Source organism: Sciurus carolinensis, chromosome 14 (assembly GCF_902686445.1).
Source record: "Sciurus carolinensis chromosome 14, mSciCar1.2, whole genome shotgun sequence".
Lineage (NCBI taxonomy): Eukaryota > Metazoa > Chordata > Mammalia > Rodentia > Sciuridae > Sciurus > Sciurus carolinensis.
The window spans coordinates 22,755,001-22,770,860 of record NC_062226.1 but is presented as its reverse complement, the minus strand read 5'-3'; the positions used below and the strand labels follow the sequence as shown (position 1 = coordinate 22,770,860).

Sequence of the window (15,860 nt, the reverse complement as noted above, 5' to 3'; positions counted from 1 at the left end):
GAGACTCATTAATTATACAACAAATGTTAGGTGAGATTTGGAGTCTAGGAAATTGTGATTTCACTAATTAAAAGAAAAAAAAAAAGAGATTACATGAGGGGTGGCTAATTGGCAAAGAAGAGTTCAAAGACATTTGCTTTCTAACAATCTTCCACCAACCCAAATTTAAAGGTTTAAACCTCTCTTCCAAATAACTTATTGGAACATTATAGATATTTTATCTTTTCTAACACCTTAGTGATACACTGATAAGATTATAATGGATATATCATTGGCAGAGATATATCATTTTTATCATTAGTCATTAAATCCTTGAGCAGAAAGACCACTGACTTTATAAACTCTGATAGGAGTAAAACGTTTTTATTTTATAAAGTTGTCAAAGTTTCTATAAAACCAGAGTTTTATATTTTTTAAAACTCCCCCAGTTATCCTATTGATGTAAAGTATTATCCTAACACATTGTCTTTCCTTTCATGGAGCATAAACCACAATCTTAGGCACTGGAAAGACAACTGAAATTGTCTCAGATTGAAAAAAGCAATTCTGGTGGGGAAGAGGGCATGGGAGACGCTGGCTTGACCTCAGAGTCTTTAGCCCTGGTAGCTGGGACATAAAGGAGCTCACAGAGGGAAGACCCCACGCTATGCAAGCGAGAAAAGTCAAATAAGACAAATGGCACTGATCAGAGCCGCAAGTGACCAAACACTGATTGAGAATGATTTATTAGGGTCCAATTAGTATGCTTTTAATTTCAAATAGTCCATATCTCCTCCATAAAAAAAGGCACATCAGTAAAAGTTCAAGTCCGTTTCTTTTCCTTTCAGTATAAGATGTTCTGTATTTTGGATAAAGTATGTGCGAACACCTTTCTGTTGACTGGATCCCCACATTCTTTCCACCGTGGGCACTTTACAAGTCTACCTTCTCACGCGCTGACCACACACAGACTCCCTCCTTCCTAGACAGTCAGTCTTCTTTGGGAGTTCTTCCTCTTAGACGTCCTCCTGACTTCCCCGTACCTGCTTCAAGATCATGTTACTTCCTCTCACTTGTTACACCAAACTGATGCAATCCCTTCTTGACCTTGAGAATGTATTAAACAGGTATCACCTAGGATGGCGGCAGGTGAATCCTGGAGAATACACAGTAGCCAAGTCACATATGTTCATACTCAATCCCTTTGCTATAGACAGAAGGGCCCAAGCTATGCAACACACCAATCCTTTATTCACTCAGCACATTTGATTTCTTTGCATTTTCTTTAATTCTACATTACAGTTTTGGCCACCAAAAGAGGAAAAACTGGTTCCTCAGCAAACTTTGGAATTGATAGGTATATTAGGGTATCTTAATTATTATAACTTTCTAATCCATCTCATAATATTAATAGAAATCACTCTCAACTAAAGTAACAACTGCATTTCTTTTGTAAGAAGGTAATTTAACTGGCTTTCCTCACAATTGCTACCCATGTGGTACAAAAGCAGGAAATCCCTTTTTATAAAAGGTAAAAGCATAAGAAGATATTTCACATTTTAAAAAAAAATCCTTCATAGGAATAGGTCCCAAGTAAATAATCAATTATATGGACAAAGTTTTATGTACACAATTTTTTGCCACTTTATTATAGTGAAAATTAGAAATAACCTAAATAGTCAACAATATGGAACTGGTTAAATGAACTGAGTTGCATCCATTAAATGGAATATTATATAGCCACTAAAATTATATTTGTTAAAATTTTTAATGCCATAGTAAAATCTGGCAATTCTGCAATTTAAAAAGCTAGTTTTAAAACTGTTTACAGTATGATCCCAATTACATAAAAAAGTATATAATATACTCATAGGCCTATATTGGGAGAACTGTTAAATAATGTTACTTCTGGATTGTGATATAATGGGTAATCATTTTTCCTCTTACACATTTCTGCAATTTTCAAGTTTTCTACAATACAAGTATGTATTATTTTATAACTCAGAAAAAAGTCGACTATTAAAAATTTCCTCTGATGTACTGGCAATAAGAACGTACTTGAATATTTTAAATATGCAGAAACAAAATTACTTCTATGACTTTTTGGAGTACATATTCTCTTGGCAATAAACTGATCTTCCCGTTTTATACTTTTCGCAACATTTTAATAGAAAGGTAATATTGTGATTAGAACATTGTTTCTTTCATAGCCTAAACAAATACTGGTTTTGACAACTAGGTTCTTCTATTTCCTAGAAGATTTAAAATTAGTATTCTTTCATCTTTTTAAGTAAAGCATACTGCATACATACATTACATGCATGCTTTCTAAACAAAAAATAATAATTCTAATTTACAATTTTCCTACATAGGAAAAAATTGAAATTACGGTAGTTTAACAGTCTATAGTCTTATCTGTCACAAACATGCTGATAGACATAAACGTGTTTATTAAATGAAATGCATCTTGGAAAATAAAAAAGAGAAGCCTGTATGTAAATGAAGTTATGGACTCAGTTGGTCAGAATTTATTCTGACTTGCACCAAACCACATGAAAGCTTTCAAGCCTCGTTAGTGTCGTCTGAATGGACACTGCAGAGTCCATTCCTCAATTCCACTGCAGTAACTCCACTTTCTACCTTCGAAAGGAATGGGGATCAGGATGAGGGTTGTCACATAAGCTAATTTTCGATATACATAAGTCTGTGGGGTCTAGGAACAAATACTGCCATTGGTTAGTGTTTAAGTATCAGTTTCTTTCCTTCCTCTCACTCCCCACCTCACCCTGGCAATTGGGTGGGGGAGGCCGTTCATCTCTCCATAGAAGACAGCTGGCTTCGCATCTTAGTTCCTTTCTAAACCACAGAGTGGTCATTGCTGTGAACTCCAGCCAGGATGGTGTGGTTGAGGGAGGAAGCCGAGCGGTCCGAGCCCTCTGTGGGGCCATTGGTGTTCTCGCTGCGCTGACAACAGAGGATCTGTCTGAAGGTGGCGCTCATCTCCTTGTCCCGGTAGGAGTAGATGATGGGGTTCATGGCAGAGTTGAATTCAGCAAGGAGGAGGAAAAATTTCTCATAAGCCAGAACGTCGCACTGTGGACAACACACATCTAGCAGGAGCAAGACCAGTCCAGGAGTCCAGCAGATGATAAAGGCACCTATGAGGACAGGGTGAGGGACCGGGAGGGTTAAAAAAGAGAGAATGAAAAAATATTAAGAAGTGATTTCAGTTCGATATAAAAATACTGAGATTGGAAACCACTAATCATCACTACCAATAAAACATTATTTTCTGAAATAATCAGAAAAAAATTAATCAGAAAAAATTTAATCAACTTTCATTAATTCATATCCTACTAAATTGAGTATTTATGAGACAATGATGATGATTATTTTGAGCAAAACACAAGTTTGATAAGCAACTGAGATATTCAGGATCCACCACCTCTTATTAAAAGACTTGATTTTTAATAGCAATGGGGTGTTTTCAGGCAAAAGATAAGCACTAATGACAAATGTCCGTTAATGTGTAGTGAAGGCATACTTTCTGATTTCAGTTTGCCTGGGCTCAAGTGCTTGCTTTGCTGTTTAATGAGTTCACTTGGGTGAATTACTTTTTCACCCCATTTTTCTCATCTGAAAAATAGAGATGATTATATTTTACCTCATGAGGTTTGTTTTAAGAATTAAATAAATGCTAAGAAAATAATTGCCTGTACATATTAAAATGACAATAATAATATTGTTATTACCGGTTCAACTGAACAGTCCTGGCTGGAAATAGTAATTTTCATCCATGGAATGTACATTTTATTTTTATTCAGCAATCATTTACATTTTGCTTCGATATATTCTTTCCAAATAACAACTCACTTAATCGTTACAACTGCCTATATAACATATTTTGACTAAGAAACACCATTACACAGAAGAAAAAACTAAGGCCCCAAGAGTTTAAATACCTTCCTTGCTCAAGGCCACAGGACTGGAAAGTGGCAGATAGGAGACGAATCCTAACCTTTCTGCTCTTAGAGGATGGCTCCAGAGTCCATGTTCTAGAAAATACTACCTTATTCTTCCATTTCTTGAAACTAATAAAATTAAATATTTTAAACCAAATTATATGTTTCAAACGTTCTAATATTAATCAACTTTGTTCTCTTTCCCAATTATTCTGAATTGAGATTTTACTATACTCCTAAGGGAAATGGAAATATACAATATATTTTTAATTCCATTTTATTTTGTTTCTGAAGTCACTTATTTGGATCACAGGGAAAATGAAGGCTGAGAAATATCATTAAAATCTACCACCAGGTTACCTCAGGATCTCCGGGGATCCTTGATTGAAAGGACATGAGCCAATGTGACCAGTGGACACCATCATGTCCCATTACACCTCACCTAATAGGCTCCGTATGGCCCGTCCGGCTGCCTAATGAGCAGATGGGGAACAGCATGGTCCAGAAGTGCAACTCAATCTTTAGATTTCAGTGGTGCTGGCCTTGGTAGATGCAGGCTTACTTGGGCTGAAGTCTTGGATTTGGACTAGCCTCAAGTTATGAGTTTCCCAAAATATAAACAAACGAGATTTAGTCTCCAAACAGTCCAGTTTTGAATGTGAGCTTTCTCTTTTGAACCTTTTCAGCAGGGAACTGAAAATAAAGTAAGGAGAAAAGTACCTCCACAAGCTCTTTGTTCTACAACACAAATGTGTATTGGTTTTAAACTGCTGTTCACTTTGAAGACTGTCCAAGGTGCTTCATTTTCTAATAAATACAATACCTTAGATTTTCCTTAGAGAGAAAAAATAATATTCCAAATATCAGGAGATAATAGCCAAAGAGTTCTTGAACTTCAATAAAAATGTTAATCAAGCATTCATTCCAAGTCCTTGAATTTCCTTTATTGAAAATCACTCAGAAAGCTAAACATAAAGGAAAATCAAAGGAATGCCTCTTGGGTTTCAGAAATAATGCATTATTCATTGAGAAGCCAGGAAGGGAATTATTCTCAGGGTGGAAAATGCCAACATGGAAAATGCATGGTCTCATTATTCATTTAGTTCGAAACGAAAAACACACACAGGCCCCTCATGAATGGAAGAGCATTCTCTCACGTTTCCTTTCTCCTTACTTTTATCAAAGCTTTAATTGAGCTCAAATCCAGAGCTTGATTAGATACTAGCAACATGCAGATATATTTTAAATAGAATGATCTTTTTCTCCTTCCAGACCTTCCATACAGAAGAGAATATTCCTTATTCTCACATATTTGCTCAAGCTGCTTGAATTCATTCAAAAGTGAGAGAATGCACATATCGTCATTTGTTGTTTCTGATTTCTTTCAATGTTAAAACTCAGGAAGAACAAGATCTTTCCAAAGAGAGCCCTGGCTTTAGAAATTAGCCTATTAGACTTAGAGCGCTGCTAGATGGGACACAGGAAGAGGGAAAAACTATAGTCCAAAAGGAGTGAGTATGTGTGGACACTTCATTGAGCAACTCATAGGCCTCTCCCCTCTTCCCTCACTGCAAGGGGCTGTTTTTAGAATTATGATTAGGCCTAACCACACTGTGTTTGAACCTTTAAGACTTAATCAATTTCAGTGACTCATATGGTACAGGCCTCAGAAATCGATATTCAAAACCAATCGCACAGAATTTCCCCTTCTTCTTCCTTCATTTCTCTTTCACAGAGGTGTCAAGGATCAAACTGACCAAAAGATGAGGACATACTAAACAAGGGGAGTAGAGGGACTGGAATATTCCAAGGTGGTTAGACTTTTAAGCCACAGTGAATGAATATTCTGATATAAATTTGCTCAAATTATGTATTTTTCCTCTGAGCTTCTAAAAACAAAAATAAATCACACCCAAGCCCCTTTAATAAGAAGTAGGCAACCATAACTAAATCAGAATATAGGACTTGAGAGCTATATCAACACACAGTCTGTAGCATCAAGTATACATCTGTAAAACATGTTGATGAATTAAAAAAAAAAAATCCTCCATTTCAGCTCTATAATGGAGTGAAGTAATAGCTCCTGGCCTACTCCACAGGGCTCAGGGAGGATCCAACTTGCAAAAGCCCTCCTAAAATTGCACAAGTACCTAGCCACCATTACCTATTGTCACCGTGAGTGGACCACAGCACACAGACAGACCTCCCCCAGGGCAGAACTTCAAAGCATGATTGGACCAGTAAGATCTGGCATTTCCAAAAGCTCTGAGACAGTATCATTCTGATTATGAGGGGATCCAAGGACTTGCACTTGCATGTGAGGAGGAAAACCAGAAGTGAGAGAGAGAGGGAGCAAAGAAAGCATCAGAGCCCCAGGAGATCTGAGTGGTTCAAGAGTCAACACCTACCAAAATGAAGAATAAAATAACATGGTATGCAGCAGGAAGGGGGCTTTTGGTTGTTTTATTTCCAGCACATTTCTGAGGGAGGAATTCCTACAGATCATGACACAAAACCAAGAAATGGTATGCAACAGTATGAAAGTAAGAGGAAGTATAAATAGTTTATGGTCATTTATTATAAAGTCGGAAGCAGAAGTGGCAGAAGCTAAGATATCCAAGGTCACGAAGGCCTTTTGGTATCTGGCTAAGACATCTGAAAAGTTTCCAGTCCAGTGTTGGTCCTCACCCCTAGCCACACGTAACAATAGCCTACAGTGCTTGTAAGAAATAATGACCTTCACCCACCCTTCCCCTGTGGGGTTTTAACCCTATTGACCTTACCATTCAAGACACAACATTAGTGACAGAGCAGAAGAAGACAATGATCAAGAAAAGCTAAAAAAAGATTTAGATGTTTCCAAAGGCTAGAAGGGAAATAAGGAGAGCCTGGATGAGGGCAGTGGCATGAGGAAACATGGGTATGGAAGGTTGGAAGAGTATTCAGGAGGCAGACCCCATTTGATGGTGGGAAAGGTGAGTGCAGGATGACTTCGAGATTTTCAAGTGGGGTGAAGGAGGGATGGTGGCACCTTTCACTGAGGGAGGAAAACACAGGAGAAAGTGTGGACTGGTGTTTTGTTAGGGCAGGAAAGGAGTGTTTTTAGACTGGAGTACTTGCAAGAAAGACACCTTAAGGACATCATAATGGGCTCAGAGCAGTCTGAGTGCTGGGAAAATTGTCTCCCAGTGAGCAGAACATTCCACCTGATTTGCCAGTTTTACAAGGAACCTGGGGAGGAGGCTATTCAAAACATGCTCATGGGTTGCTCTTCCTTGAACAAGCTTCATTCCTTTCTTCTACATCTGTCAAAGCAATCTGGGAGGGCTGGGTGCCCACAAAAATGGAGGGAAAGGTGCTGGAATGTAGCCTCAAAGGCCAGGGAAGAAAGGGGCTGTTCTGGAACAACAGGTCACAGCTGCAGATCAAGATCATATTACCACACCTTCACTCTGAGCTACGGCAGCCCATCAGCTGAATAATGCTTACCATCTGGTTTCACAATTACTCTTCTTTTTTTCTAGAATGACTTTTTTCCTAACTAGTTGAACTTTGCTTCTTTGCTTATATATGGAAAGCAAAAACCAAAGTTAAAGAGGAAAAACGGCCTCACCAGAGAAGACCTTGTGGGAGAAAAACTCAAGCTTTTTGATAAGGAAATTAAAAAAGAAAACAGAAAGCATTTCCAGTGTGATGAACAAAATTGTGTCTTTATAAAAAATTCAGACATCCCACAGATCCAAAAGAAGTCAAGGTAAATCAATCTACACCAGCACTGAGCCCACACTAGACTCTTCTTGGCCCCACTCTGTTTCTGAAATGAGGATTTCAGAAACTGTCTCAGAAGTTTATGGTGGGGATCAAGTGAGAAAATAAATGCTTTAATACAGAAACTGGTTTTACTGGTGCCACTAAATTGTGTATTCCCTCAGGGTAGGTAGATTGGTATCCCAAAATCCAGTCAAATTTTAATTCAGCTCTTTAGCTAAGTAAGTTGTTGTTTCTGCTATGAAGGTACATGGTAAGATATGAAATCCTTCCACATTTATGTATCCTAACCCAAGCTATGTTAGCCCACAGACCACAGATATGGAGCTTATTGCTCCGTTTTGCAGCTATAGGGTCATTAAAATGAGGCTGCATGTGATGGCTTTTAGAGATCAAAGCTTTTTCTGAAAGAATATCCTAGATAATTATAAAGTCTTTTTTTCTTGACCACTGAAAAGACAGAATTCATTCGACTGAGATATATCCACTGTGTGTTATTTCTTTCTTGAAAATTTTACTCCATCTCGCTCAGTGCCAGGCACTTCCCCTTCTGCCTGGTGCTGATGGTGAAAGCTGCAGACATGGGAAGTTCCATGACTCATGCACTGTGTGACATGCCCTAGTGTTTCCAGGGCTTGCTCCAGAGAGCAATATTCATCTTTAGAGAAGGGCATTAACACACACCCAACTCTAAAGCAGACTAGAATACTCACATTCTGGGGGTCAGTCTTGGTCCTATCATACTGTCTTGATCCACACAATGGTGCCTTTCCTATACACAAAAGAATGTCAAAGCTACCTTGCGCAGGAACCACCTACTCTCCTTAACATCAAGCAGCGAGTATCTCGTGTGCATATTCTCTGTTCCTACAACAGATTCTCGATCTCCTGCAATGGTGCACAGGAAAGTGCACATTGAGGTGACCTATGTGCTAGTGTCATATTTTAAAGAAGAAAATTCTGTGTTGAACAGTCAGCAGAAACTACTTCTCTACTGCAACTACCCAAGTCAAGTGAGCAGTACCTTTTATCTGCCTGTTGCAACAGGCTTCTAATCAATTCTTCTTCCTCCAAGTTCTTCCCTGAAGTCAGCTTGTACATAATAGCCAGAATGATCTTTCAAAAGCATAACTCAACTCATATTATGTCACTTTCCTACTTTTTTTTTTTTCAGAGAAACCTAAATTGAATAACTTGGTTATTCAATCATTTTATTTCATTTTCTATTTTTTTTTCTTTTTTTATTGTAAACAAATGGGATACATGTTGTTTCTCTGTTTGTACATGGCGTAAAGGCATACCATTTGTGTAATCATAAATTTACATAGGGTAATGTTGTTTGATTCATTGTTATTTTTTCCCTCCCCCCCCCACCCCTCCCACCCCTCTTTTCCCTCTATACAGTCCTTCCTTCCTCCATTCTTGCCCCCGTCCCTAACCCTCACTCTAACCCTAACACTAACCCCTCCCAACCCCCATTATATGTCATCATCCACTTATTAGCGATATCATTCGTCCTTTGTTTTTTTGAGATTGGCTTATCTCACTTAGCATGATATTCTCCAATTTCATCCATTTGCCTGCAAATGCCATAATTTTATCATTCTTTATGGCTGAGTAATATTCCATTGTATATATATACCACAGTTTCTTTATCCATTCATCCATTGAAGGACATCTAGGTTGGTTCCACAATTTGGCTATTGTGAACTGAGCAGCTATGAACATTGACGTGGCTGTATCTCTGTAATATGCTGATTTTAAGTCCTTTGGGTATAGGCCAAGGAGTGGGAGAGCTGGGTCAAATGGTGGTTCCATTCCAAGTTTTCTAAGGAGTCTCCACACTGCTTTCCAGAGTGGCTGCACTAATTTTCAGCCCCACCAGCAATGTATGAGTGTACCTTTCTCCTCACATCCTCGCTAACACCTGTTGTTGCTTGTGTTCTTGATAATCGCCATTCTAATTGGGGTGAGATGGAATCTTAGGGTGGTTTTGATTTGCATTTCTCTTATTACTAGAGATGTTGAACATTTTTCCATATGTTTGTTGATTGCTTGTAGATCTTCTTCTGTGAAGTGTCTATTCATTTCCTTAGCCCATTTGTCGATTGGATTATTTGCATTCTTGGTGTAGAGTTTTTTGAGTTCTTTAATACAATTTTCTCATACTAGACAAAGGGGCCAAAAATATGCAATGGAGAAAAGATAGCCTCTTCAACAAATGGTGCTGGGAGAATTGGAAATCCATATGCAACAGAATGAAACTAAACCCATATCTCTCACCGTGCATGAAACTAAACTCAAAATGGATTAAGGACCTTGGAATCAGACCAGAGACCTTGCATCTTCTATAAGAAAAAGTAGGTCCAAATCTTCAACATGTCAGCTTAGGACCAGACTTCCTCAACAGGACTCCCATAGCACAAGAAATAAAAGCAAGCATCAATAACTGGGATAGATTCAAACTAAAAAGCTTTCTCTCAGCAAAGGAAACTATCAGCAATGCAAAGAAAGAGCCTACAGAGTGGGAGAAAATCTTTGCCAATCATACTTCAGATAGAGCACTAATCTCCAGAATCTATAAAGAACTTTCCTACTTTAAATTCTCCAAAATCTTCCCATTTAAAATCTTTATGCTGGTCCACAATGCCTTACACGTGACTGGTCCACTCAGCGGTGGGACCTGTGACTTCATTGAGGTGTTCGTGAAGGTCAGAGTGGATGTGGCAGACCTGAGAGGTCTACACCTTGTCGTGTCCCAGAATGCTGGCACGGGGAGTACAAGAGTGGCTGCCCTGGGCTGGGCCGCTGCCAACCTGTATCTCCCTCAGGATCAGAGCCCAGGGTATTGAGGTTGACAGGAAATACATCCAGATGACATTGACTCCATCATCAGTCTGGTTCATTTCACTGTCACATCTGCCCAGGTCTGGATGACAACACACCTTCGGGCTGGCTGTCCTGCTGATGTTCCTTCGTGTCTACAAGGCCTCTGTCATGGAGTTCGCCTCTGCTCTCCGGGCGGTTGGACAGTACTGCTGACTGAGCATGGTAAGGGAAGCACCTTGGCCCTTTAGGTTGCCATCGTCACTGTACACTCAGGCCTGGTATGCAAGGCGTGGACATCCTTGTCCCTGCCTCTCTCCGGGTTTTAGCAAACAGGATTTGGGGGCGGGGAAACTCACTCATTTACCAGGTTCTAGACACACCGTCTAAGCTCATTTGTGACCAAGGAGCTGTGTTTACCAGTTCTGCTGGGAATATGCTTCTGTAGTTATTTGTGTTTACCCATCACTGAATGTCACTTCTTCCAAAAGGCTACCCTTGGCTCTCCTAGCTAACACAGCAGTGCACCATCACCCCCAGTACAGTATCTCATTTTACTGTCTTCATATTCCTTATCTGTACTCCAGATTATCTTGTTTATTGATTTGCATGCAACAAGAATATGAGCTTCATGGGAGAAGGAACACCCATGTCTGTGTCTCTGGCATCTAGAACAGTGCCTGGTATAAAGCCGGCACTCAATATACCTTCTGCTGAGTAATGAGCAAGTCACAGCCCACTGACTAGAAGACATATCCAAAACAAGGAAGAGTGAGTAGTGGACACAACACTGCACTCTGATTGGAAAATAAACGTTATCTACAGTGTGCAGGTCTTTGAATGAATGCTACAGGGCATTCAAAGGGGCAACAGGGGCAGACTTTTTTTTTAACACTTGACTTTGCTACTACAGCATAAATGAACCTATTGTGATTAATATTGACAGGTGTCAAATTGTCTATGGAACCCACTTAGTACTAGAACACTAGGATGAGTCAGGAACCAAGGGAAACCTGGTCCAGTCATGTTTCTGCTACAAGAATGGGTCAAGAGGATGATGCTGCTCCCAAGAAACATGTCTCTAATCCAGACTCTCATGTTTCCAGATAGTCTGCACCAGACCTAGATTCTATAGTAGCTGCCTGGCAAATCCCTAATTCACACAACTCACCTTTGTGTTAATCCCTCAAGACCCCAAGTTCCATGCAGGTATCTGGCCATGCTTAAGCCTCACATTCATACTATAGCTATCAGATAGGGTGGGGAGAGAATATATCCTCCAGCATATAAGGTTTTATAATTTCTTAAAATATAAGTTCAGTTCCTAATTATTCATCATCATAATCAGTGTTGACCTGCAATATTAAACTTGAATATTCACATGTTTATCCCAAGTCATAGGTGCAGTTTTGGGAGGAACTTCAAATTGGTGAGTTGTTTTTATGTATTTATGTCTCATAATTTGTAATACTGTTTACTTAGCTCAAGGGAACACTTCTAATTTATGAAAGTAAGATGGGGATAATTCTCATTGATCTAATTTTTATTCCCAGCATTGTACATTCGTTCCTTTACTTGTAGTGACAGATATGTGAAACTAATGACTTCTTTGCATCCTGATATCTACTTTTTCTCTTTTAGGTGGTTTTGAAAATACAGAAAAAACATGAGAAAATTTTAAAAGTCATTTATAATCTTTCTATCTAGAGAACTTTAGTATATGATCTTGTACTTTTCAGATGTTGCTTCTTTGAATTCTAAAAATTGTGCCTTTTCTCTGGTTACATATGAAAATAATATAGAAAAGTTGAAAAATTAAATTCATATTCTCACCATAACTCTATACTAACATTTGTGTGTACTTCATATAAATTTTAGACACATATTCTTTTTCTCCATTTACGAAATTGTAATCATACTACTTAAACAGTTTTATATAATAATCTTACCATGAATATTACATTGGAGACATTTTTATATTATTAAATAATATTTGCAAACATGAATTCTCCTGGCTGCATATAAATACAATAACTGTATGGATAGAAGTTAAGAACACTTCCATTTTCCCCTGTTAAGTTTTGAGTGTCTATTTTTGTACATGAAATATTTAACTATATCTTCTCACTTTAAGCAAAGATTCCAAGAAGAAGTTTTATTGGGTAATATGTGTAAATATTTTTTGGCTATTGTAAATGTGGTAAAACTGCCCTTCAGAATGGTTATTCAGATCTAGGTCCCTGAAAGCAGCATATTTGAATGATTAATGCAACCTTTGAGGATGTTGACCACAGTGGTTTTTTTAAAAAAATATCTTCATCAATCTGAGAGGGGAAAAAAATCCCCCAAATCCCACAACATATTAATTGAATAGTAATGAGATCAAGTATTTTCTTCATGTTTCCTGGCCTTTGAATTTGTATTTTTTGTGAACTGCTCAGGTGCTCTGCCCATCTTTGAATGTTAGTGCTTTTACTAATGCTCTATGAATTCCTTTATGTTTAAGATAAATAAACTTTTATTGATTACCATAATTGAACATATTTTCTCATATTTTTAAAACATTTTATGGTTTTTGGATTAATCAAGTTAGCAATTACTTTAGTCTTTTTTAAGTTTTTAAATTTGTGTTTGTGCCAACAAATATATTTATCCCTATGTGCTTCTAGTTATTAATAATTTCATGTCTTAATTTTAACTCTTTGACTCTCTGGGAATTTATTTTGGTGAATAATTTATTAACTTATTTTTAGTGTACTTTTTAAATTGACTAATAAAAATTGTACACACTTATGCTCTAAAACATGATGCTTTTTCTTTTGTTTTTGGTACCAGGGATTGAACCCAGGGGCACTTCACCACTGAGCCACATCCCCAGCCCTTTTTATTTTTTATTTTGAGGCAGGATCTCACTAAGTCACTTAGGGCCTCGCTAAGTTGCTGAGGTTGGCATCAAACTTGTGATTCTCTGCCTCAGCCTCCCAAGCTGCTGAGATTACAGGTATGTGCCACTGTGCCCAGCTACCATGATGTTTTGATAAGGTATCCATTGTGGAATAGCTAAATCTAGCTAATATTGCAAATAGCTCATTTTCCCAGCAATTTGTCAACTATTTCACATTTACCTGTGTATGTGCAATATGCACCTCTCCACACATATGCTACACATATGCCAGTGTCCTAGACACAATGCTTTCCACTGCATCAACAATCCTGAATGGTGCGCACTACTATCTTCACATAAGTTCCATGAGGAGAGGACAGAAAGACAGGAGGAAGGATAAAGAAATAAATGAAGAAACATTTCAGGTTGGGGTTGGGGCTCAGGGGTAGAGTGCTTGCCTAGCACATGTGAGGTACCACATAAAAATAAATAAAATAAAGGTATTTTATTCACCTACAACTAAAAAAAATTTTTTTAAGAAGAAGAAACATTTCTTAACCTGAACACTCAGATTGATGAAACAATAAATTCTGAGCAGGGAAAACAAATATACGCTTATACATTTTCCTGAAAATTTCAAAGTTTAAGTATAAAGAGAAAATCCTGCAAGCTTCAGGGAGTAGGAGCAGGACAGATAATAAATTATCTACATAGGAAGAAGAATCACAATGGAGTCATGCTTCTCAACTCTAACACTAAATTCCAGAATGGTAGAAAGGTCTCTGCACCATTTTGAAGATCAAGCACTTTCAGCCTGTAATGGTAAACCTTATTTTCAAGTATGAGGTTTCCTTATGGCTGCATAGATACATGGGTGTTTCACTTTGGATTTGGAATGTCCCCCATGGCCCATATGGTAAAGGCTTGGTCCCCAGTCTGTGGTGTATTGGGAGGTAGTGGGACCTTTAAAAGGAGCGGGGGCCTGGTGGGAGGAAATCAGGTCACTGAAGGTGTGGCCCCACTTGGGACTGTTGCACCCTGCCCCATCTCTTTCCTGTTGCTCGCCAGCTGCCATGAGTGAGCATCTTGTTCCACCGCATGCTCCCCACCATAATATGCCACCACAGGCCCAAAGGCATGGAGTCAAGTGACCATAGATTGGAAACTTTGAAACCAGGAGCCAAAATAAACATTTCCTCCTTTCAAGTTTATTTATCCCAAGTTATTTGTTGCAGTAACGGAAAGCTAACACATGTGATAAAAGTGCAAATACATGATAAGCAATTTCTGAAAAAAGAGGAAGAAGGGAGAGAGTGGACTACTGTTTTTTAAGAGCAAATAAAAACAAGTGAAATGTTGGCGTGTGTTTGATTTTAGTGTTCTATTATTAGATATTGTTATACTGCTGCATATTTTTTGTTTGAATATTTCATATTCAGCTATTGACAAATGTAATATGAAGAAATATGAGAAAATGTAATATGAAGCTAGAATTCATACTGATTCTTTATTTTTAAAATAAGAGAGCAGGCAGAAGAGTAGGAAGTGTGTTAAAAGTCTGGTCTTGTTTGGAGACCACTGTAGATACTGATTACACCTTGAATTTTTAAAAGTATGCTTTCATTAGTATGACATTAAAAAAAAGATATCTGATGTACAACTCAAACTGCTACAGAAAAAGAAAAATAAGGAAAGAAGAACAAAATAGGAAAATGTATCAAATGGCAGGAAAAGAAAAAGACACAAACAAGCAAAATAGCACACATGCACACACACATGAAATAGGATGTCAAGAAGTGACCCAAGCATGCCCCTAGGTATCATAAATGTGATGCACTTCATTCCCTTATTAAAGCACAGAGATTCTCAGATTAGAGTAAAAGTGCTTGACTTGTGAACAGCTTTTTGTTTACCCTTGAACTTCTTTTTTTTACATTTTATTTTTTATAATCTTTTATTAGTTTTAGTTATATATGGCAGTATTTATACATTTTGATAAATCATATGTAAATGGAGTATAATTTCTCATTTTTCTGATTATACATGTTGCAGGATCATATCAGTCATGCACTCATTTATGTACATGAGGTAATAATGTCCATTCACTCTATTGTCCTTCCTACCCCCATATCCCTTCCCTCCCTTCTACCTAACCTAAAGAAACCCTATTCTTCCCTAGTGCCCCTTGCCCTTATTGTGAATTAGTATCTGCATATCAGAGAAAACATTTGGTCTTTGGTTTTTTAGGTTTGGCTTCTTTTGCTTAGCAACGATATTCTCCAACTCTATTTACCGGCAAATACCATAATTTAATTCTTCTTTAAAGCTGAGTAATATTCCATTGTATAGATATACCACATTTTCTTTATCCATTCATCTGTTGAAGGGCATCTAGTTTGGTTCCATAGTTTAGCTATTGTGAGTTGAACTGCTATAAACAT

At 37.9% G+C, this 15,860-nt stretch overlaps 1 protein-coding gene across 6 annotated transcripts in view; it reads right to left on the bottom strand.

Moving 5' to 3' along the window:
• Positions 1-732: 732 nt before the first annotated feature.
• The window catches only part of Lpar1 (lysophosphatidic acid receptor 1), a 156,867-nt gene continuing 141,739 nt past the window's right edge, over positions 733-15,860 (bottom strand). For all 6 annotated transcript variants that reach the window (XM_047525737.1, XM_047525740.1, XM_047525739.1 and 3 more), the window contains one exon: positions 733-3,137. In XM_047525737.1, the coding sequence (XP_047381693.1) occupies positions 2,836-3,137 (302 nt within the window). In that variant the 3' untranslated portion in view covers positions 733-2,835. The remainder of the gene's footprint in view (positions 3,138-15,860) is intronic.